General features: G+C 46.4%; 1 protein-coding gene across 4 annotated transcripts in view; it reads left to right on the top strand.

Moving 5' to 3' along the window:
* Nucleotides 1-23,666, top strand: part of KANSL1 (KAT8 regulatory NSL complex subunit 1) — a 96,583-nt gene that overhangs the window by 25,632 nt on the left and 47,285 nt on the right. For all 4 annotated transcript variants that reach the window (XM_073683114.1, XM_073683115.1, XM_073683116.1 and 1 more), the window contains one exon: nt 2,484-3,462. In XM_073683114.1, the coding sequence (XP_073539215.1) occupies nt 2,579-3,462 (884 nt within the window). In that variant the 5' untranslated portion in view covers nt 2,484-2,578. The remainder of the gene's footprint in view (nt 1-2,483; nt 3,463-23,666) is intronic.

Below are 23,666 nucleotides of genomic sequence, written 5' to 3'. Positions count from 1 at the left end.
TGACACTGAGGGTACAATTGTAGTTCACAAGAGGCGACGTTCAAGTATCAGCAACCCAAAAACGAATAATTGGCATGTCGGTGACGGCCGAGGCTGGACATCTTGGTGGAGTCATGATGAAGTCTAGACTTTGAAATGGCAATTAGTTTTATGTTATGTTTTTAATGGGTGAAAAATACTAAGTAATATCCTAGGAGGCAAATAGATTGAGGATTGTCTCCTGAAGACTGTTCCTGTGCAGATAGTGCTTCCTGGAGGCAGAAAACAAGCAGATGGCCCCATTAGGGTATATGCCCACGATCTATAGCCGCCTGCGGCCCCGACGCTGCTGAGTAGCCGCGTGGCTTCCGCCCTCATTATGCAAATGAGCGGCCCGTTTTTTTTTTGTTTTTTTTTTAAATTCCACATTCGGACTTCCCTCATAGATGTTAGTCTATGGGGAAAGTCCACATGCAGACACGCAAGAGAAATTGACATGCTATGGAGCTGAAAGACGCGCTGCATGGCAGTCTCCGCGGGTGATCCGCAGGTGCACAGAGGCGCATAGTGGACGTGGGATTTTTAGAAATCCATCCACTATGCTGTAACAGCTGGCCGCATACCCTTATGAGCTGGAGCGGAGATGAGTAGAGATGGTAGGAAACCGCAGGACCAGGTCTTTTGGCCACGTCTGTAATCTGTGGCAGCTGGACTGGCATCCTGAGAACCACCATGTACCTCACGGCATCCGCAGCTGTAATTTTGATTTGCTCCCTGAGTGGGTCACGATGCAACTAAAACTTCACGACGGGACGGCTAATCAAAAGAAGAGCATGGGTGCTGGGAGGAGGTACAAGGTGGTTCTTAGGGCTCCATCCAGCGGCCACAGGTTACTGATGTGACCGATGTATCGGCTCCTGCAAATCGATTCGCACCAACTTTAGAGATGATCTTCTCCCTTTTCTGGTGGTTCCAAGTCGTTCTTGTGCTACAAGTTTGGCTATTCATGTTTCCTGCAGTGTCTGCGCCATAGGCTTCTACTGGCAAAATCAGCCGTGGGGTACAGGGCCGTCTCCTGGAAGGGGTTATCTCTGATAGGACAATCTGTTCTACAGCTGGGATAGCTGTGTGAGTGACTGTCCGCTTTCTAGAACTATCCTATCACCAGGACATGACCTGCATATCAGATATTTAGATGTTTCCTTCTAGATCCTAAATCCAGTACGGTTTTTGGCCATCATTTGTATCTTTGGCAGATCATGAGTCCTTACTGTTTTTAGATTGTAAGATTTATTTTTTTTACTGTTTCTAGGAATCCTTTTTAATCTCAGCAGATTTCACTTTGACTTTTTTTTTTCTTTTTTTTTTATTGATCATGTTGGATTAAAAATTTAAAAAGCCAAACATTCCTCAAATTGCCCTTTCTGCCGAAGCTCAGGTCCCTGCAGGTCTCTGCTTCCTGCTGCAGCGATGACATCCTCACACATGGACACGTGACTGCTGCAGCGATGACATCCTCACACACGGACACGTGACTGCTGCAGACAATTCCTGCCCGACACACGGACACGTGACTGCTGCAGACAATTCCTGCCCGACACACGGACACGTGACTGCTGCAGACAATTCCTGCCCGACACACGGACACGTGACTGCTGCAGACAATTCCTGCCCGACACACGGACACGTGACTGCTGCAGACAATTCCTGCCCGACACACGGACACGTGACTGCTGCAGACAATTCCTACCCGACACAGACACGTGACTGCTGCAGACAATTCCTGCCCGACACACGGACACGTGACTGCTGCAGACAATTCCTGCCCGACACACGGACACGTGACTGCTGCAGACAATTCCTGCCCGACACACGGACACGTGACTGCTGCAGACAATTCCTGCCCGACACACGGACACGTGACTGCTGCAGACAATTCCTGCCCGACACACGGACACGTGACTGCTGCAGACAATTCCTGCCCGACACACGGACACGTGACTGCTGCAGACAATTCCTGCCCGACACACGGACACGTGACTGCTGCAGACAATTCCTGCCCGACACACGGACACGTGACTGCTGCAGACAATTCCTGCCCGACACACGGACACGTGACTGCTGCAGACAATTCCTGCCCGACACACGGACACGTGACTGCTGCAGACAATTCCTGCCCGACACACGGACACGTGACTGCTGCAGACAATTCCTGCCCGACACACGGACACGTGACTGCTGCAGACAATTCCTGCCCGACACACGGACACGTGATGTAATTTCCAAAGTGTTGAGAAGGACCAGAAAGTAGAGACCAGTGAGAAACCTGGGATTTTGATACTTGCCATTTTTTTTTTCTCCCGTTTGTGGACCATTTTTGCCTTAAATTCATAGACTGGTGTCCATATAATGGTTCACTGTGTTATAGCTCTATTACTGCATAAATATTTTTTTTATATAATTCCATCATGATGTTTATTTTTGTATTTTTCTTTTTTCTCCAGGTACCCCTCATTGGAGTTGCTTGGGGGCAGTGTGGCCAACGTCAGCCCCCCCACTGGGGAAACATCCCCCTCCCCTGCCCCATTCCTTGTGCTGAATGGCTGCGATGGCACCTGCTCTCACTGACCCTGCCCCTGACGCCCACAACCTGCACTTCAAGCTGGCGCCCCCATCGTCCTCCCTCCCCCTTGGTGAGACCAACGGCGGCTGTCTTCCTCCACCTGCCCCGCCAGACCTGGTAACAAATTACAGTGGAGCGCCTGGAAAATTGGCTGGGGTCTTCACTCCACGGTCTATCTTGTCTCAGTCACTGTGTCGGGGGCGTTCCTCCATTTTGGAGCTCAACCTGGAGGAGCTGAGGGGAATTGCCAATTCTGGAAGAGGGGGCCAAGGAGGACCTTTAAATGGACTGGCGAAAAGACCTGCAAAGCCAGCCGTGGACAAGCCCCCAAGCCTTGCCATTCCTGCTTTGGATCCTCGGGTCAAAGCCCCAGTTGTTCCTCCCGGATCTCCCGATGAGGAACATGAACAGAAGGGGTCTCGTGTTGAGCATGGTTCTGATACACGCTTGAAAGCCTTGTTACGGCGCCATGGGGAGATGGAAAAGAGGGCACGCTCGATTCAGAAGAGGCTTCAGCTAGTCCAAGCCAAGCAGGTTGAACGACATCTCCATCAACAGCTTGGAGGTCTGGTTGGGGCGGCCTTTGGTCGGGGTCCAGATACTCCACGCAATCGTTTGACTGTGGTGACACGGAAAGCTGATGCCCAGCGTAGAGGAGAAGTGGGAAGTGCCAGTGTGGATGCTTTTTTGAGGGGAAGTGCTGGTGAACTGGAGAGACTGAGCTTTTCGGGGTCTGCCACTCTACAGGCATGTGAGCGAGGATTTGACTCTGATGCCACAGAAAGTAGTTCAGGAGGGGACACTGATGTGGAAGAGGATGAACTGAGACAGTCGGACCCCCGGCAGAGCCACATCCCCCTGTGAGTAGTTTCCCTTTCCTATAGCGACCCATCCTTTTTATCTGTGGGAACACTCTGCTATCCTGTTGCTCTGAACAGATCTGTTGAGTGTTTTTTTTATGTTTTAGGTCTTCGTCAATGGCCTGAATTTGTAAATGAGTCTGGTGTTGGCACCACTTTATCCCCGATGGGACCATATTAGAGCCATGTTGTCATCTGATTGGGATTTTTAGCTTTCTTTTCATTTATCACCAACATATTAAGACTAAAGTTGAGAAAAACAGTTATGCAGGCCCCTGATCTAGCGACCATATCGGTAGTCTGGTGGCCGCCAGACCACAGCCCTGCAAACCTCCACCTACCCGCCACTTATGGATGGATTGCTTTTTGTTCAGTGATTTGTATGGGACACATGCAATATCTATGATCCGAGGTCTTAAAGGGAGATGAGGTATTTAAGGTTCCTGGTGATTGCTCCTTGGACTGGCCATACACCTTAATGGGGATCTGTCACCAGATTTCACAATACAAGCTTCATACACGATTGTATACATCTTAGACCTGCTGTATTTGCGTAGGTCATCCACGTCAGAAAGGATGTATTATTCTTTCTGTAAGGTTTCCTGTGTGTAAAATGAAGATTTTATGAGTCAAGTCCTAGCTGAACTCTTAAAATCTTATGTTTTATATATGGATTATACAACCATTCTGATGGAAGTACACCAGCTTCAGCAGGTCGAAGATCTACTTAAAGGGAACCCATTCCCAGTTTTTTTTATGTCTGCACTAAGACTAGCACCTGTACTGTATTCCATAAAGGGGTATATAACCCCCTGACTCCCCTTGTATAACCCCCAAAAACCTTTAACTCCCGCAATCTATGTAAATCCTGCCGGTCTGATAGGCGTTCTTGCTGAGGCGTCTATCCCTCCCGGCTTCTGATCACCGTCCTCCTGCTCTGATTGACGTGGATGATGCCTCCTGCTTCATCCACATAGCCAGGCAAAATCTCACCCCTGCGCACAGAGACACTGCGGGCTCGCGCCTGCGCACTATAGTCTGCCCTACTGTGGGCATAGCCTAAAACAAGTGCGCATGTGCCCTACTGTGGGCATAGCCTAAAATATAGGTGCGCATATGCCCTACTGCAGGCAGAGGCTAAAACATAGGTGCTCATGCGCCCCACTGCGGGCAGAGCCTCAAAACATAGGTGCGCATGCGCCCCGTTGCGGGCAGAGGCTAAAGCATAGGTGCGCATGCGCCCCGTTGCGGGCAGAGGCTAAAGCATAGGTGCGCATGCGCCCCGTTGCGGGCAGAGGCTAAAGCATAGGTGTGCATGCGCCCCGCTGCGGGCAGGGCCCAAAGCATAGGTGCTCATGCCCCACTGCGGGCCGAGCCCAAAACATAGGCGTCATCAGAAGCCGGGAGTAGGGTTAGACGCCTCAGCAAGGACGCCTATCTGATCGGACTCACAGGATTTACATAGAGCGCGGGAGAGTTTTAAAAGGTTTTTGAGGGTTATATAGGGGGAGTTGGGGGGTTATATACCCCTTTATGCAATGCAGCACAGGTGCTAGTCTTAGTTCAGACATTAAGAAACTGGTGTCAGGCTCCCTTAAATATGCTATTCAGTTTATATTGTGAAATCTGCTAAATGTGCCTTAAACCCCCCCCCCTATCCCCCAAAGTTGCCATTTTTATCCCGCACGCCTACTGTCTAATGTGCATGGGAGCGTCCTGTCCGTCTCTGAGCTGATGTTCGACGGATGGGATGGGGGGGGGGGGGGGTAGGATCGGGCTAATGAGAAGCGACTGGCATTTCTTCCTGCAGTAGACAAAGGATCTGGCTGAGGTCTGTTCTCTTTCCAATGAAGACATGCATGCTTGTATATGGGAATTTGGGAGGAATAGGAGTTGATTGAGCACAATTTCTTCTGTATGGACACTGTACATTATGTTAAGACTCGTAACTTCCGGGCTATAGAAAGTCATAGAGCTTTATTACCAACTTGGCAAGTTATCATCTGTTGGGTCTTCAACTGATCTCGAGGAAAGGGATCTCTGCTGCCTTAATCAGTCCCATAGTCAATGAATTGAACCCTCTACTCCATTCTAATCAAGCGTTTCAGATCCACCTTTGTCGCGATGGTCTCAGAGGTTGGGCCCCCAGTCATCTACAAGTTAGCAAGGTTTTACCTATTCACTGGCTAAAAACCCTTTTAAAATGTAAGTGCACTTTCTCAAAACTTCTGAAGTGCCTTACGAGCGGTTTGATTGGTGGGGAGTCCGGATGCTAAGACCCTCGCCAATTGCTAAAGTTAAGGGGCAGTAGCTCTCAGCTGACTGCAGCTCTCTGGACAGTCACTGTTTAGCTTAGTGATCATTGGTGATTTCGACACTTGAGCACCTTCTGATCTTGAACATGTCACATGTTTGTTGAAATCGCTGTTACACCTTAATTTGCTCAGGAATATCCTGAACTTAGTGTAGAATGGCTATTGTATTTAGAGGCTTTTGCCATAGGGGAAAAAAATATTTCTTCGGGCTTTGTTTCATTTTCACACCGCCTGATGTGCAGTTCAAGTTTCACATTTTTTTTTTATTATTATTGTGCGGGAGTGTCCTTCCCAGTAATGGAGGCTGGATGTGAGCTCTGTGTACCCAGGGTATGCTTTCCTCCCCTTCTATATCCTGTTTTCTCTGCCCTCTTTGAGAAAGTGCATGCTTTCTCACCTCTCCACTGCAGATCTGTGTACAAGTCCCTCCTTGCTGCTATCATAGCACTGAGAGAATGGAGAGGAAAGGCAGGGAGCTGTCTGACAGATATGTTACTTTATTTTTTTGCCTATCGCTAGATAAGGACTTATACAATTCAGCACCAAAACTGTAGAAAATTTGTTAATGAAGAATATTTAGAAAGTTGCTTCACTTTGTATTGAGGAAGCAACTGAACAATAAAAAAAAAATTCTGTTCAAAGTTCATCATAGCCTTGTAAAGCTAATGACATTCTTTTCTGTAGTAGGACTTGAGTGGTTTCATCCATAAACTGCTGCTGAATTTATTTATTATTATTATTATTACTACTCAATTTATTCCATGATGCTTTAAATTTAAAAGGGGTATTCATAAGGAAAGCTAGTACAATAATCTTGAACAATAGAAGTCGCTGACTGGTACTGGAGGAGAGAGGACCCTGCCCATGAGGGCTCACCATCTACAAGGGATACAGTAGGTGAGGGTAGAGCTGGTCGTGCAGAGCGGTATGGTGGAGCGGTGGTTACTGCAGGTTGTAGGCTTGTCAGAAGAGGTAGGTCTTCGGATTCCTTTTGAAGGTTTCCACGGTAGGAGAGAGTCTGATATGTTGGGGTAGAGAGTTGCAGAGTAGGGGGGATGCACGGGAGAAATCTTGTATGCTATTGTGGGAGGAGGAGATAAGAGGGGAGTAGAGAAGGAGATCTTGTGAAGATCGGAGGTTGCGTGCAGGTAAGTACCGGGAGACAGGTTGTGGATGGCTTTGTATGTCATGGTTAGGGTTTTGAACTGGAGTCTCTGGGCAAGGAGGAGCCAGTGAAGAGATTGACAGAGAGGAGAGGCCGGGGAATAGTGGGGGACGACGACGGGTGGATTAGTCAGACAGCAGAGTTTAGTGTAGTGTTAGTTCTGGACGTTAAAGGTTATCCAAATGTGTAATGTCCTCGGTGTAAAGTTCAGGCTGTGGAGCTTGTCTTATGCTGGGTGACCACCTCCTTTATTATGGAGTCTGATAATGGAGTCCAGACTTTCCACTTATCCCAATGAGCGCTTCACTTCACGATGGTAGAATAGATGGCTAAGACGATCTAACGGATAGTGGCACAGAGGACTCTCTGGGACCACTAAAGTCCACTCATACCAGAAAGACCTGATGCAGGTATGAGAGATAAATCTGTTAGGGAAACTCTGCCTTTCTTGTGCCCTCTGTGATGAGAAAGCTACACAATAAGGCCCCCATACATATTACGCGAAAGTCGTCTGAGCCCGGCGATATCTGTGGGATGGTCCTGCATGTAATGTATATCGGGGCCTTCCAACTCTCCCCCAACAGATTATGGTGGAAGAGACCAGGATCTAGTCTGCTGAATTTTGACAGCCGATACGTTTGCTCTCCCCAGAGATGCCGCTCTTCGTCTCTCTCCTAGAGAAAACTGGAGATAACATACTGCACCGCGCTCACTGGGAAACCTTGCCATCGGCAGAACCATCATCCAGCCTACAGCTTATTATTGTGTATCGGGGCCTTAACAAGTTGATCAGTAAAGGCCCCTTTACACAGGCTGATGCTCAATAGATGGGGAAGAATGATCATATATATAATCTTATTACACGGTGAGTTGAGCCATCAACCATTATTATTTGGCTATGTAATGTGTATGGTGGCCTTAAAGGGAACCTGTCTTAAGACTTATGCTGCCCAAACAACTGAATCAGAGCCTGGTTTTCCTTGGAAATACTGAGTTGATTCAGAGAAAACGACATATTTTAAAAAGCCTAACAGGGACAATATGTACAGACGAGACTCGTCCTATGACGCCACCGCTCGGCCTCCTCTCTTCCCATTCCAATTGATTAACTGATCTATTATGTGTGTACATTGGGAGAGACCGGTCAATCAACTGGTGTGGGGCAGTGACATGGCGGCCCAAGACTTCATCAGACAACTCAAGCCTCTGCTTATAGAGCCCGGCGGGCTTTCCAAACTGTTTTCTATGAAACGCTGCTGTGTTTCCAATTACACCATGGTAGAATCGCACAACCAAGCACTGGTTCATGGTTCGGGCAGCATGGGTCTAATGATGGTTTCCTTTGAACAGAGAGGTGCTGTCTGTAACTGTTACTGAGGTTGGTCATGTCCATCCAAGCATCCGACCACAAAATACTTGAATGCCAGGGAGCAAATACTGCCTGACCCCAGGCGAGGGCAGACCTTAATTTAGCCTGAAATCTAACATTTTAAACTGGCTCCTCTTTCCTTACGCCATGGCGTTAGTAATGCAGGGTGCTGCAGACTCCCTGGAGGAGGATGATGGTGTCCTCCTACATCACATTGTGTAGTCTCATGATCTATTTTGGAGTGTACATTTAAATTGACTGGATACTGTAAAGGGCTAGTCCTGATTCACTCACGTCCACACGAGGTGGTGATCCGGGCTGGTGACGTCACGTCTGCTCATACTTGCCGCATCCTGGCAGGACTTGCCCTTTTAAATTCCATGTACTTTTAAGGCAAATGGCCACCTCTTCGCTAAGTCCTCAAAGCTGCCAGTGCCTGACTTTGTTCTGCAGAATACATGGTTGGGGCGTCTTTGTAGGTTTTGAAGTCTGTTTTTGATGGGGTTCCATAGTCTATACATTGAGAATTTTTCTTTTAGCGCTTATTGCCTTGCTATAAGGCAGAGATGTCAAACTCATCAAAGTTGGCCCTCTTAATAAATTATATATATATATATATATATATATATATATATACATATATATATATATATATATACATACAAAATGTCTACAATTGAGGTAGTTTTTCCTTATCAAATATAATGATGAACCTTTTCATATTGAAACAAACTGAAAGGGGTTGTCCCATGAACAAAGTACATTTTAATTAATAGATCTGAAGAGTCAGATCAGATGACCGGATCATTGGGTATTTCCTCGTGGACAGGGGTGTAGATAGATAGAAATCATAGGGCCCCACAGCAAATGTTCTAATGCCCCCCTCCCATTTAAAAAAAAAAAAAAGACAACAACTAGTCCACAACTATTAAAGAAGTTGTCCGGTACTTTTTTTTTTAAATTGCCCAATGTATTCAGCATGTAGGCATAAGTACACTGCTCAAAAAAATAAAGGGAGCACTCAAATAACTCATCCTAGATCTGAATGAATGAAATATTCTCATTGAATACTTTGTTCTGTACAAAGTTGAATGTGCTGACGACAAAATCACACACAAATCATCAATGGAAATCAAATTTATTAACCAATGGAGGCCTGGATTTGGAGTCACCCCCAAAATTAAAGTGGGAAAACACACTACAAGCTGATCCAACTTTGATGTAATGTCCTTAAAACAAGTCAAAATGAGGCTCAGTATTGTGTGTGTGTGTGGCCTCCATGTGCCTGTATGACCTCCCTACAACGCCTGGGCATGCTCCTGATGAGGTTGCGGATGGTCTCCTGTGGGATCTCCTCCCAGACCTGGACTGAAGCATCCGCCAACTCCTGGACAGTCTGGTGCAGCGAGACATGATGTCCCAGATGTGCTCAATCGGATTCAGGTCTGGGGAACGGGTGGGCCAGTCCATAGCTTCAATGCCTTCATCTTGCAGTAACTGCTGACACACTCCAGCCACATGAGGTCTGGCATTGTCCTGCATTAGGAGGAACCCAGGGCCAACCGCACCAGCATATGGTCTCACAAGGGGTCTGAGGATCTCATCTCGGTACCTAATGGCAGTCAGGCTACCTCTGGCGAGCACATGGAGGGCTGTGCGGCCCTCCAAAGAAATGCCACCCCACACCATTACTGATCCACTGCCAAACCGGTCATGCTGAAGGATGTTGCAGGCCGCAGATCACTCTCCATGGCGTCTCCAGTCTCTGTCACGTCTGTCACATGTGCTCAGCATGAACCTGCTTTCATCTGTGAAGAGCACAGGGCGAAAGTGGCGACTTTGCCGATCCTGGTGTTCTGTGGCAAATGGCAAGCGTCCTGCACGGTGTTGGGCTGTGAGCACAACCCCCATCTGTGGACGTCGGGCCCTCATACCACCCTCATGGAGTTGGTTTCTAACCATTTGTGCAGACGCATGCACATTTGTTGCCTGCTGGAGGTCATTTTGCAGGGCTCTGGCAGTGCTCCTCGTGTTCCTCCTTACACAAAGGCGGAGGTAGCGGTCCTGCTGCTGGGTTGTTGCCTTCCTACGGCCTCCTCCATGTCTCCTGGTGTACTGGCCTGTCTCCTGGTAGCGCCTCCAGCCTCTGGACACTATGCTGACAGGCACAGCAAACCTTCTTGCCACAGTTCGCATTGATGTGCCATCCTGGATGAGATGCACTACCTGAGCAACTTCTGTGGGTTGTAGAGTCCGTCTCATGCTACCACGAGTGTGAAAGCACAACCAACATTCAAAAGTGACCAAAACATTAGCCAGAAAGCATTGGTACTGAGATGTGGTCTGTGCTCCCCCATATGCAGGACCACTCCTTTATTGAGGGTGTCTTGATAATTGACAATAATTTCCATCTATTATCTATTCCATTTGTACACCAGCATGTGAAATTGATTGTCAATCAGTGTTGCTTCCTAAGTAGACAGTTTGATTTCACAGAAGTTTGATTTACTTGGAGTTATATTCTGTTGTTTAAGTGTTCCCTTTATTTTTTTGAGCAGTGTATATTTGTAAATACCTTGTGTTGCTGATAATGCCTGTGAGCGGCGCTATCCTTGGCCTCTCACGGGCAGCACATGACCCCGCGCTGACGTCACGACAAGTGAGGCGTGACTCAGAGCTGGGGTCCCCGCGGTGGCTGCTGGGTTGTGGACGGGTCCCCACGTCACACACAGCATCCACCGTGCGCTTTCCCACTGAATGGGGAGAGGCAGAGCACGCGGTGGATGCTGGGCTGTGACGTTTGGTGAAACCCCTCCCACAGCCCATCAATCGGGGTGCGCATCACTGGCTCATGCCCGGCTGTAGCTGGAACTTGACGTGACATCAGCGGATGCCAGAGCCAGCTGCAGCCTTGGGTCACGTGCTGCCTGTGAGCGGTCAGCAATGGCGCCGCTCACAGGCAATAAAGAACACGCAAGGTATTTACAAAAAGACTTGTTGCCACAATTTAAATCCATGGGGGCAATGTTAATAGTTGTGGACAACCTCTTTAACATTTGTTGGGGTCACAAAAGAGCATATCTCCCAACTTTTTAGCAATTGCAAAGTAATTTTCCTCTTATTGAAGTCCCTTGATTGCGCTTTCATCATAAAGTATGATGCAACAAATGTGCCCCCGAAGCACAATATGATGCCCCCACAGTGAATTCCTCCACATGCACGGAATGATTACCCTACTGTACCCCCCATCCCCCCGGTCAAAGTATGGTGACTCCAACACTGTATGATGCCCCAACTGTAATCCCCATGCAGGCCTCCCTACAGGCTAATGGTGCCCCACGCAGGCCTCTCTATAGGCTAATGGTGCCCCACGCAGGCCTCCCTACAGGCTAATGGGGCCCCACGCAGGCCTCCCTACAGGCTAATTAATGGGGCCCCACGCAGGCCTCCCTACAGGCTAATTAATGGGGCCCCACGCAGGCCTCCCGACAGGCTAATTAATGGGGCCCCACGCAGGCCTCCCTACAGGCTAATGGGGCCCCACGCTAAAAAAAAACCAAACAAACAAAAAACTCACCTCTCCTTGTTCCCCTCTGCTCTGGTTTTGGCAGTGAGCTCTTTGAATCTCTTCACTGCTCAGTGGACAAGAAATAGTGATGTCATCACGTCCACTGTGCTGAGATGCCAGATGCAAAAGGAGAGTGATGGGGGATGGAGCAGACAGTATTATGGGCCCCACATAGTCCTCCATGCAGTATAATGTGCTCCACAATAAAAAAAATATATTCACCTCACCTTGTTCCCCCACTGCTCCAGTTTGAGAGCGAGCTCTTTGAAACTCTTCACTGCTCTATACAGCGGGCAAGAAATAGTGACGTCATCGCGCCCACTACGCTGAGATGTCAGACGCAGAGGGAGAATGATGGAGGAGGCAGTGGGTGGCTTCCTCCTTCCATCATTTCTTTAAACTTATCGGCATCCAGGATGCCAATACAGTTGAGAGTGCAATGTTGGTGCCGGCGTCGTGGGTGAAACGGACCAGAGTTTGACACGTATGCTATAAGGAATCCTACTTTTGGTCTCCTCTAGTTAATGTATATTTCATGTCTGGGTCCCCTTCTGCCTTCTGTGTATTCTCCCTGGGTGTGTAGGCCGCATACATAAGTATTTGTTCAATGCGGTCTTAGCCACAGCTGTTGCCAGCTGAATGTGCCGGGCCCTGGTGTATGGCACAAGGCTGTGTGAGGCTCTTTGTATTCTGCTAGGTGGGGACTGACTGCGCTCTGTTCTTTTCTACAATGCTGAGTATGTCTGTGTGGCCGGCCCTGGCTGACATCTCTACCCCGTGGTCCCTAATTCTCGGATTGTGAAGCTGCAGATCGTATCCATTACAAATGGAGGATGCCCGCCAGTGTTGTGGGCTTGTCTTCTGCAGGTCGCTGGGGTTTGTGCCTCAGCTGCTAGACTTGCTGCATTAGTGAAATTGATTTTCCTATGTGCTCTCTTTCGATGCACTCTTTTCCCTTGCCAACCTAAATATCAGGAGATGTGCCCTTCTTTATTACATAGGCTGCATTTATGTTCTTTTGATTTATATTTTTCTTTGCAAGACCCCTGTTTATTCTCATACTTCTTGGTGGAATGAGCTGCACCTTTCATGCTGCTGCCCGCCCGGGTGGTAGCGTTTTGACCTGAAAGCTCGATTTCCATTCTTTGCGTTGCTACCCGTGCCCGCTGTGTCCCCGAGAGGCGGGTATTACTACCATGGTAACCTGCTTCTTTCTTCCAGCCAGTAATATCCCTGGATACTTTGGCATTCCTAGAATTCCTGGCTCTGGGGGTGTTAACTCTACCATTGCTGTGGTGACAGACGAGGGCCCCCATGCAGGTGGCCTAGATTACGTAAAGCTATGGGTGCGTTTAACCCCATCACTTTCATCTGCTTTAACTTCATGCAATCAATATTAGCGGTGATCTATCCTGCTTCCTTGTCTAAGGGGACTTTTCTACTTCTGTTATGTAGCCTGCAGCATTGCGTTTGCATCTTGATGTCTGTGGGGCATCTTGTAGAGGTGCATCACCCTTAAAGGCAGAGCCCTAATGCTCATTGGGTAAAGCACCAAGTGTTAATTTCTTCTAAGTAGGATTTGTATTTTTCATGGACCACAAGATCTCCAGTCCTCTACACATCTCTGATGGTAAGTAGTAGGCCCTGTCAGCCTTAAAATGGCCCCAGAGCCTGCAGCAAAATCAATGTAACCCTCACCATGTGGTGGGGATCATAGTAGTGGGACTGCTCTTCTGTGTTTTGGCAGTGGAGGACCATGTGGTGCTACCAATACAGTTGGCGTCAAGCCCAGTGCATATTAAGGTTTCACCCTTGTCCTATACCTGTGCTCCTTTGGGGCAACATTGTGGTTTGGTCCTGATGAAGAGGTTTGAAAACCTTGAAATGCGTTGACACAATAAACCGCATTCATGCTTCACCTCTGAGTGTGATCGTACCTTTGAACCTCGGTCAGCGTGGATTCTGAACCAACGTATTCCTCATTCATTGCACTGTGTGGGAACTAACATGAACACTTTTTGGACATATCAAGTACAAATTGTTGGCTCCACCAGTATTGTGACCACTTCCCTCCGCTGTTACTTTTCACCAAACTGGGTTGGCATGCATGGGCTCTGGCAAATCTTTACGAGAAGTGGATGGGTTGGGGGGTTATATCTGGGTTACTTAGGCAGGCCCTGAAAACCTCTGTTATTGCTTTTCCTGTAGTGCAGAACATGTTAAAGTGCATTTATACCATCCCATTTTGTAGCGATAAATGACTGCGGATCTATAAATACTTACTGATCAGTGGTCATTTAATAGCCTGTTAAGGCAAGTAGACTGCTCTTCACTGAACAATCGGTAATACATTGTTGAGTGTGTGCATAGGTTGTCCTTGGCAGCACGAGTCCTGTTCACTGTTCACACAGGTCAATGCATTGCCGAGAATGATTATCTTTTATGCAGCACAAAAGATCATTTCACCCGACGAGCGTGCATTTTGCACGTTTGACGTCTGATCGACATCCTGATTATGGTAGATTTGAGCGTTCCTAGTGAGCCTCCTTCATGATAATTTTGCAGTGTAAATTTTTTTAATGGAAAGCAATTCTCCTAATGAGTGTCATAAAATCTTGGGTGGGTGACTATAGTGGGTCTCTGGCTATACAACAACATATTTGGTATCCTTATACTGTCTAACCTGATTATAAATGGCCGCCTGAGCTAGTTTTGTCTTAACCGTGGCAGTGTCGGATGTTGCAGTCCTAGATTGTATGGATGCACAAGGGTTATTTTATGTCTGCCTCCTATCCATCTGCTTTCCATCCATTTGCAGTCTGTCAACGACCTACTTCTTTCTCTCGCTTTCATTTTCCTCACTATCCACCCTCCCTTCTTTCAAGACATTCCCACAACCTTGGACGATATCAGATTGGGTTTGAGGACAAGGTTGGCAAGGGACAATCTGTTTCTAATCTGTTTCTGTTATATTATGATTTTGGAGTAATTTCCTATAACTCCTACTACCATACTTTGTGGGGTATAGTGCAACTTTTTGTGACTGTACAGAACCCTATTGTCATAATTCTGCCTGGTGATGATGCAGCACCCAGATAAAAAATAAATAAATTTGCGAAATTTGCATAAGTCAGTAGTACAGGTAAGTATAAGAAACCTTCTAAAATATCTCATGAGACAAATCTGATCTTTCTCCATTTATGAGCCACTTCTCCCTCTTCTCTGCCTCCCAACCTCATCCTACAAAAGCAGTAAGGTCCAGACAGACTGCCCGCTCACTGAAGGGCCAGATTGCAGCTGCCTATTATAGTTTATGCAAAAGGCAGGAAGTGGGAGGAGCAAAGGGATTGGCACAGGGCTGCAATCACAGCTACATTGCTCACTACTGCTGTATGATGTCTTTAGGGAGCGCTGCTGCTTCTGAATATGTGCTACATACAGACAGGAGAGCAAGAATCCATTAAGTCTATGTGTAGTGGAGACGACGTAGCTGCCGGTTTCCACTACTACTTTGGGGACAAATAAAAATTAGACTGAAAAATTGGTAAAAAAAATGAATATAAAATGAATGTTTACACACACAGGACAGCTCTTTAACGTCTAACATAGTGCAGTGCAAGCATACCGGATATCTGGTCTGCTTTCTTCATTTGTTTTATGGTATGATGTGGACATTTTATATTCTAGGGTTAGTGACCCTGCAGCATGGTAGGACGGAAGTAGACCAGTTACTACACTGTAGGTGCTGTATAGACAGCCCAAGCAGACATTGGGATTTTCTTAGTAGCATGAAAATAAATTTTATTAACCTCTGTGAAAAACTACTTAGTTTGGTGCCTGGAGCAAATTCCTAGGTGCGTTGATGACCTAGCTCCTAAGATCTGTCCAACCTTGCAGAAAGATGTCAGCACCTGGGTTTTTATTGGCTTTATTTTTTCACCTAATATTATTCAGTGGAGAATTGCTGCAGAAGATCTCGAGAATAAACTTCACTTCCACTCTCCTAGATGTTGACACTTATTGCAGTAAACCATTCAAGTACATCCAAGAAGATAAATACCAAAATGGGCTGAACAAGTCTGCTCCCAATATGATGTAATTTTAGGTTGTTGGCTTGGGGTGCTAGAAGAACGAAGACTTGATCCTGGTGGCATAAAGCCCATGTGATATTGTTGAGTGCTGATCTTCATTGCTTTGATCCTTTAGATTTCACTCAACATTTTCAAAGCTTTTGCCCTAATGAAACGCGAGCTGTTCCCGTATCCTGAGTACAGCTGGTGGTAGCAGGGAGCTGTCCACAATGGTTGTGGGAAGAATAGCAGAGACTATCCATAGCGCTGCGTTCACACGTCCGCGTGCCAGTCCGTCACAGCATATAGGAGACTGTCGGGTCGAACATCGGCCAATCCGTGCGTCATGGTCCAAGTACATGAATCTGGCCTGAATCTGGAAAAGCTGCCATGGAAAGTGTTCCTAGAACTTGTCCTTACAATTGACACAGCATGAATTGATCGGGCCTTGCAGATTTAGCTTTTAAGTGGATGACTTTCTTTCCCTGATATTGTACCCCACTAGATCACACTTGATCACTATCCATTTATCTTTAATTTTTCTGTACACTGCATTGTGTACATGGGCTCACACATCAGTGGATGGGTTGTAGTCGACAAGTGCGGCGTGTAAAAGCTGTTTCAAGTGCACTTTCCTCCTGCAATTTACCACTACAACCCAACCACTGATGTGAATCCATGTACACAATGCAGTATGTATGTGTGTATGTATATTTACAGTGTGTGTGTGATAGATATATATACATATATATTTATATAATATCCCTGCATACATGTACACACTACTCCCCCTACATTCATACACAAACCCACAAACATGTTGTGTGTATATATACTGCTCAAAAAAATAAAGGGAACACTTAAACAACAGAATATAACTCCAAGTGAATCAAACTTCTGTGAAATCAAACTGTCCACTTAGGAAGCAACTCTGATTGACAATCAATTTCACATGCTGTTGTGCAAATGGAAGAGACAATAGATGGAAATTATTGGCAATTATCAAGACACCCTCAATAAAGGAGTGGTTCTGCAGGTGGGGACCGCTGTTTTGGTCACTTTTGAATGTTGGTTGTGCTTTCACACTCGTGGTAGCATGAGACGGACTCTACAACCCACAGAAGTTGCTCAGGTAGTGCAGCCCATCCAGGATGGCACATCAATGCGAGCTGTGGCAAGAAGGTTTGCGGTGTCTTGTCAGCATAGTGTCCAGAGGCTGGAGGCGCTACCAGGAGACAGGCCAGTACACCAGGAGACGTGGAGGGTGCCGTAGGAGGACAACAACCCAGCATTAGGACGGCTACCTCCGCCTTTGTGCAAGGAGGAACAGGAGGAGCACTGCCAGAGGCCTGCAAAATGACCTCCAGCAGGCCAAAAATGTGCATGTATCTGCACAAACGGTGGTATGAGGGCCCGACGTCCACAGATGGGGGTTGTGTTCACAGCCCAACACCGTGCAGGATGCTTGGCATTTGCCACAGAACACTAGGATTGGCAAAGTCGCCATTGGTGCCCTGGGCTCTTCACAGATGAAAGGTTCACACTGAGCACATGTGACAGACGTGACAGAGTCTGGAGACGCCGTGGAGAGCGATCTGCTGCCTGCAACATCCTTCAGCATGACCGGTTTAGCAGTGGGTCAGTAGTGGTGTGGGGTGGCATTTCTTTGGAGGGCCGCACAGCCCTCCATGTGCTCGCCAGAGGTAGCCTGACTGCCATTAGGTACTGAGATGAGATCCTCAGATCCCTTGTGAGACCATATGCTCCTGCGGTTGGCCCTGGGTTCCTCCTAATGCAGGACAATGCCAGACCTCATGTGGCTGGAGTGTGTCCGCAGTTCCTGCAAGATGAAGGCATTGTAGCTATGGACTGGCCCGTCCGTTCCCCAGACCTGAATCCGATTGAGCACATCTGGGACATCATGTCTCGCTCCATCCACCAACGTCACGTTGCACCACAGACTGTCCAGGAGTTGGCGGATGCTTTAGTCCAGGTCTGGGAGGAGATCCCACAGGACACCATCCGCAACCTCATCAGGAGCATGCCCAGGCGTTGTAGGGAGGTCATACAGGCACGTGGAGGCCACACACAATACTGAGCCTCATTTTGACTTGTTTTAAGGACATTACATCAAAGTTGAATCAGCCTGTAGTGTGTTTTTCCACTTTAATTTTGGGGGTGACTCCAAATCCAGGCCTCCATTGGTTAATAAATTTGATTTCCATTGATGATTTTTGCGTGATTTTGTTGTCAGCGCATTCAACTTTGTACAGAACAAAGTATTCAATGAGAATATTTCATTCATTCAGATCTAGGATGGGTTATTTGAGTGTTCCCTATATTTTTGTGAGCAGTGAATTACATATACACACACCTCTCCCCCAATGCACACACACGTGTGTATATATAATATATTTAGGGGTGTGAGGGTCTCTGTGTGTGTGTGTATATATGTAATATATATAATGAGGGGTGTGTATATGTGTGTGTGTGTGTATTATATATGAATGTTAGGGTGTGTGTGGTGAGTGGTGTAAGAAGCTGCCACATGGCGCATTTTCCACTGATGGAAACCCTGTATATAGCTCTGTGGACTGTTGTGCCATTGTGTACACCGTGGTTGGTAAATATTTACTATTATATTTGCCCAGATAATGGCTTGTAGTTTTAGATTCTAACTTCATCTGAGAGCGCCACCTAATGGCCGGAGACCCGGCTTTCTTGCATGGAGTGGCAATAAGGAGGTGACCTCCTGTGGATAAAAGCTGCTGATTTGGCCTTGTCTGAGCAGAGATTTAATTCACAGACAGACTGCTCTGCTCTCGCCGTGCATTCATGCATTGTACTCTGGGAAATCACTCACTGCGGTTTTGTAATTCCAAAGAAAATAATTGTCCTTTGTGAAGTCTAGGAGTGTCTTCAGCTCAGGAGAGCAGGCGGCAGCGTTACTATCGGCGGGCTTTTATGTTGTGGCTTTTACGGCTTCATGTCGGTGGATTGGGATGTGCGCGAGTGTCGAGGGGGTTAAACTCGTCCAACATCAGTGCAGATTAAGGGTGGGATGAGGATTCTTGACTCTGACTGGAGAGGACATTGCAGAGAACACCAATGTCCTGAAGTTCAAGTTTGTTTGTTTTTTTTTTTGGGTTCACTTCCCTTGAATTTTTTTTTTTTTTCTCTTCCCTGAGAGTTTTGTTAAGCAATTTTCATCTCATTGGGAAAAAAACGCAGTAAAAACAAAGGATTAGTGTGCTGCAGTGTTTTAGGCTTAGTGCCCACGATGCAGAAATGAAGCAGAAATTTTCCTGAGCATTTCTGCATCTTCTTGGCAGATAAACGCATGCGGTTTTTACATGCGTTTTTGACTCGTATTTGCCATGCGTTTTTCCAATGCATTGTATAGGCAGAAACGCACAAGAATTGGTCATGTCCGTATTTTTTCTGCGAGTAAAATCTGCGCAGAAAAAATATGGACCATGTGCACAGAACTTGCAGAATGTCATGGGATAAGGTATGCAATGCGTTTCTGGAGCGTTTACGCGCTGCAAAAACGCATCGTGGGCACACAGCCTGAAAAAAAAAAAAATCATGTCAAAAACGCATCAGGAGGTTTTTGTTGTCTCATTCATTCATTCATTCTGGGGTTACTATAAAACACTGGCTATGAGAAGCCTTTAGGCTGGAGCTACATGGCATCTTTGGCCACCATACGGGTCGCACAGCCAAGGTCTCACTGGTACATCATACTGCAATGCAAGTGAATGGGGTCATATTGCGCTCTCGAGGGTACTGCAACTGCGAAAAGCAAGTGATAACAAATCACACGCTTGGACTTTTTGCAATGACGCGCGTGGACTTTTTGCGACTTGCTTGTCCCCGTTCCGATGTGACCCTATTGACTTGTGCTGTGATGTAGCATTGACACTTGTGTCACAGCCAAAGTTGCCTTATAGACACATGGCCATGGAGAACCTAGAGAGCGTAGTTATGTTTGCCATACATATTGGATTAATGCTTCCGGAACTGCTGATCTGTTGGCACTGCCTGACATCTAATGTCTATGAGTGCCTTACCACTATTCTTCTAACAGATGTCCGGGAAGTGAAGGATCAGATATGTTGGATTTCAGCACCTTTGCAGCAGACGAGGAATTTAATGATTTTTCTGATGGCGGAAAATCTCTGCTTTAAAAACATTTGTGTGCTTGGCCAAAGCAAGAATGAATTGTATTGTATTGAGAAATGTCTGTTGGGCAAACATGTGCCAGACCGCTTGGGTGTATGGGCACCACCCATGGCTCATATATCTGATGTACCATGCTCCTCGACTTGCAGGTCCAGGGATTACCGCTGCTGTTTTACCATTTCCCCATGACAAGACTTCTTGCCTGGTGGTCTTCCACTTGTGCTAGGATCTAAATTGCCATCCAGGCAAATCCACACATATGTACACACACGTCTACTTGTATCACTGGCAGATAGGATGTGGATGGTGATCTGAACCACCAGAGAGCAGGACAAGAGGTGGTGTCATATGGATGCAGCTGGTAAGAAGCGCAGCGTATCATTTCTAGGAATTATAAATAGTTTGTCAGGGATAATTTTCCTTTGTGTGTAGGGTGATAATCGCTAATGACAGGAGTCGATCTCCCCCTCCTTCCTCTTTCCTTCCTTCTTTAAGCAATCTGGACTAATGACTTTCTGCTTTTGGCCTTACCTTATCTTAACCATTGATGTACAATTACACATGTGTTTGGCTTGTAAAGTCAGAACACCGGCTACAAAGTCTCTTTAATTTTACTTTTTCGATTGCCTGAAACGGTTTATCACTGGAAATTATTAATGGAAGATGACAATCGTGACCACAGTGTTTCTCTGCGGCTCCTGAAATAGCTGCCTCGCCTGCAGAAATCTTACGGTGAACGCAGTGTTTGATATCTATTTTTTGCAGACAGGAGGCTATTTGGTTATTCTTCGTTATTTGCGGTTTCGAGTGAGGGCTGTGCTGCCGTCCGTGATTGCAGCTGGACATGGGTCCTCCATGAGCCTTTGCAGACTCCTGTTTAGCACAAGTATACAGTGGCCGTGGTGAATTTTGCTCAGGACAAGGTATCTTGCAATCGCCTTTGTGCTCCACTCAACCGAGCTGAATATCTGGCTGATATCCAATACGATTCCATATCTAATGTGTATAGGCGCCAAGAAATGTAGCAGTGCCCTCTTAGATGGGATGAAGCCATGATGAGTCCTACCAACTACAAGTGTGACTTTGTCTCCCACTTGGAGCTTTGCATGGTACCCCATCTTGTATGTGCCATCAGTTTATGCTCCATGAACTTTCAGACACTCTGGGTCACTTGTGTCCACCATACTGAGGAGCCCAGTACTGTTTTTCCTGCGTTGTTACCCTGACCACCCGCACAGCCAGGATGACACTGTGCAGTGAGGACTTACAATGCAGCGCTATGTTAGCACTCAGCGCCTTCTGGCTCGGCATCATGGGGGTCCTAGAGATTGGATCCCCAAAGTCATAAAGTCATGCCGATATGCCATCACTTTATAAAACATGAGGATGCCCCTTTTAAAGGGATGAAAATGAAACGGCCAAAAGAGTGACGGAAGCAGTGTAGAGTCGGTAAGCCAAACCTCCAACTCCAGCTCCTCAATTTTCATGACTCTGACTTCCCTGACTCTGACTTCCCTGACTCTGACTTCCCTGACTCTGACTTCCCTGACTCTGACTTCCCTGACTCTGACTTCCCTGACTCTGACTTCCCTGACTCTGACTTCCCTGACTCTGACTTCCCTGACTCTGACTTCCCTGACTCTGACTTCCCTGACTCTGACTTCCCTGACTCTGACTTCCCTGACTCTGACTTCCCTGACTCTGACTTCCCTGACTCTGACTTCCCTGACTCTGACTTCCCTGACTCTGACTTCCCTGACTCTGACTCCTTCACACATGGCTCATGTTTAAGTGATAAATTTACTGTAGTAAAATGGTAACATCAGGCTTTTAATCATTTATTATGATACAATAATCAAGTTATTTTAGATAGAACATAGAATACAACTTTAGGACAAGAAAACTTTTGCATATTTACAATTTATTATACACTATGCAGGAAGTAGGAAAAAAAGCATTTTCAACAAAAACGTGCTGAATAACATTTGTGCAGTCTATGAATTTGTTCTGAGAAATAGTATCGCCTCCACCAGATCCTCAAATCTGACCTAATTATTTTAAGGCTAGAGAACAACCTCTCTACACTAACTTGGGTTGGTGGCAAAGCCGTAACCACATGGGCAACATCTCTAACAATTTCAGGGTATAAAGGAATTGCCTCGTGCACAGTCAATTTTAATGTACGATTGAACTCTTCTACTTCTTTGAGAGCAAGTGAAAAATTTTGTAATTCCACAATTGCCCCTTTTCCAGCACGTCTATTCAAGATGGAATCAATTTTAGTGGTTAGGGCAGCAATAGCCAATTTCTTCACTTTGCTAATCAGAGTTGCAGCATGTCCCTCTTGCAGACTATCTCTTATTGCCAGCTGCAGCGTGCACAACACAGTGCATGTGATGAATAGGAGAGAGGTGTGAAGCAGCTTCAACAAGATCATTTAATTGTAAAGAATCATTTTGCTGTTCTTCTGTAGTAATATCTGTTTGTTCCTCCGTTATGGGAACAGGACTGTGGCCTTCCATCTCCAACATACTAAATCTGAAATGTTCTTCTAGCTGCTGTTCACCTTCATTATTCTCATTCATCAGTTTAATTGTACTTATCATGTTTGAAGCATTAGTTATAATAGCAAGAACCTGTTCTTTTTTGTTCTTTAATGCTGCTTTCCTGTTCACTCCAGCAGTTCTGAGATGAGTGCAGGCATTCCTTCCTCTTTTTTTTTTTTTTTCTTGTTTTTTTCTTTCCCTTATCTGTAGAGGAGGAGCTTCACTACTATCATGTACATAAAGTGCAGCACAGATACATCTCCGCTAAAAGTCTAGACCCTTAGATCAGGAATAGGACAGACCTTTTATAGGACATTTCATAACTTTCCCAAATTCTTATGAAAAAATATTCCCCACAAACTACATTGAACTACTGTACCCAATTTATTATATATTTTAGGAGTCGATCCATTTTTATACAGACTCCGACTCCACAGCCCTGGGTGTAAGGCCTGAACCCTCCATTATGTCTCCATACGTAACTAGAACCACCAGCCCTCTATTGATGATTTATCGAGACCTCCACATTTGTATGAGTTGCCTATTATTTCCTAAAGCCAACTCTCCTGATCCATTAACTGGAGAAGGAAGCAAGCCGGCCGCCTCTTGCAGTTTTAGGTTTCTGCCTGTCCTATCATGGACGTATAATTTTGTGTTTGCCAATTTCATTTTTGGGGTTCTTAATACATTGTGATATCTCTTCTGCTCTGGGGAAGCCATGTTTGCCTGTCAATGGGAGTTCTATACTATTGGTTTCATAGTTGATGTGAACCCGGTTGCCCATGCTGTGGGGAAGGTAATGGCACAATTAGGAATAATACACGAGACTAGTGGCCACTGCTGATTGATCCCAGTGGGCAAAACTGTTCCTGTTGTCCAACAAAAAAAAAACCCTGAGATAAGACCTTGTGGGAGTCCGGATGAAGGAGTAAATCCAATAGGAGAAAACTGGAAGACAATAGCGCAAAGTAGGGTGTTACCAGGAT

Source organism: Phyllobates terribilis, unplaced genomic scaffold (genome assembly GCF_046119375.1).
Source record: "Phyllobates terribilis strain yellow unplaced genomic scaffold, ASM4611937v1 Scaffold_5__5_contigs__length_657084704, whole genome shotgun sequence".
NCBI lineage: Eukaryota > Metazoa > Chordata > Amphibia > Anura > Dendrobatidae > Phyllobates > Phyllobates terribilis.
Note: the sequence above shows the minus strand (reverse complement) of the source record. Positions and strands in the feature narration are given on the sequence as shown.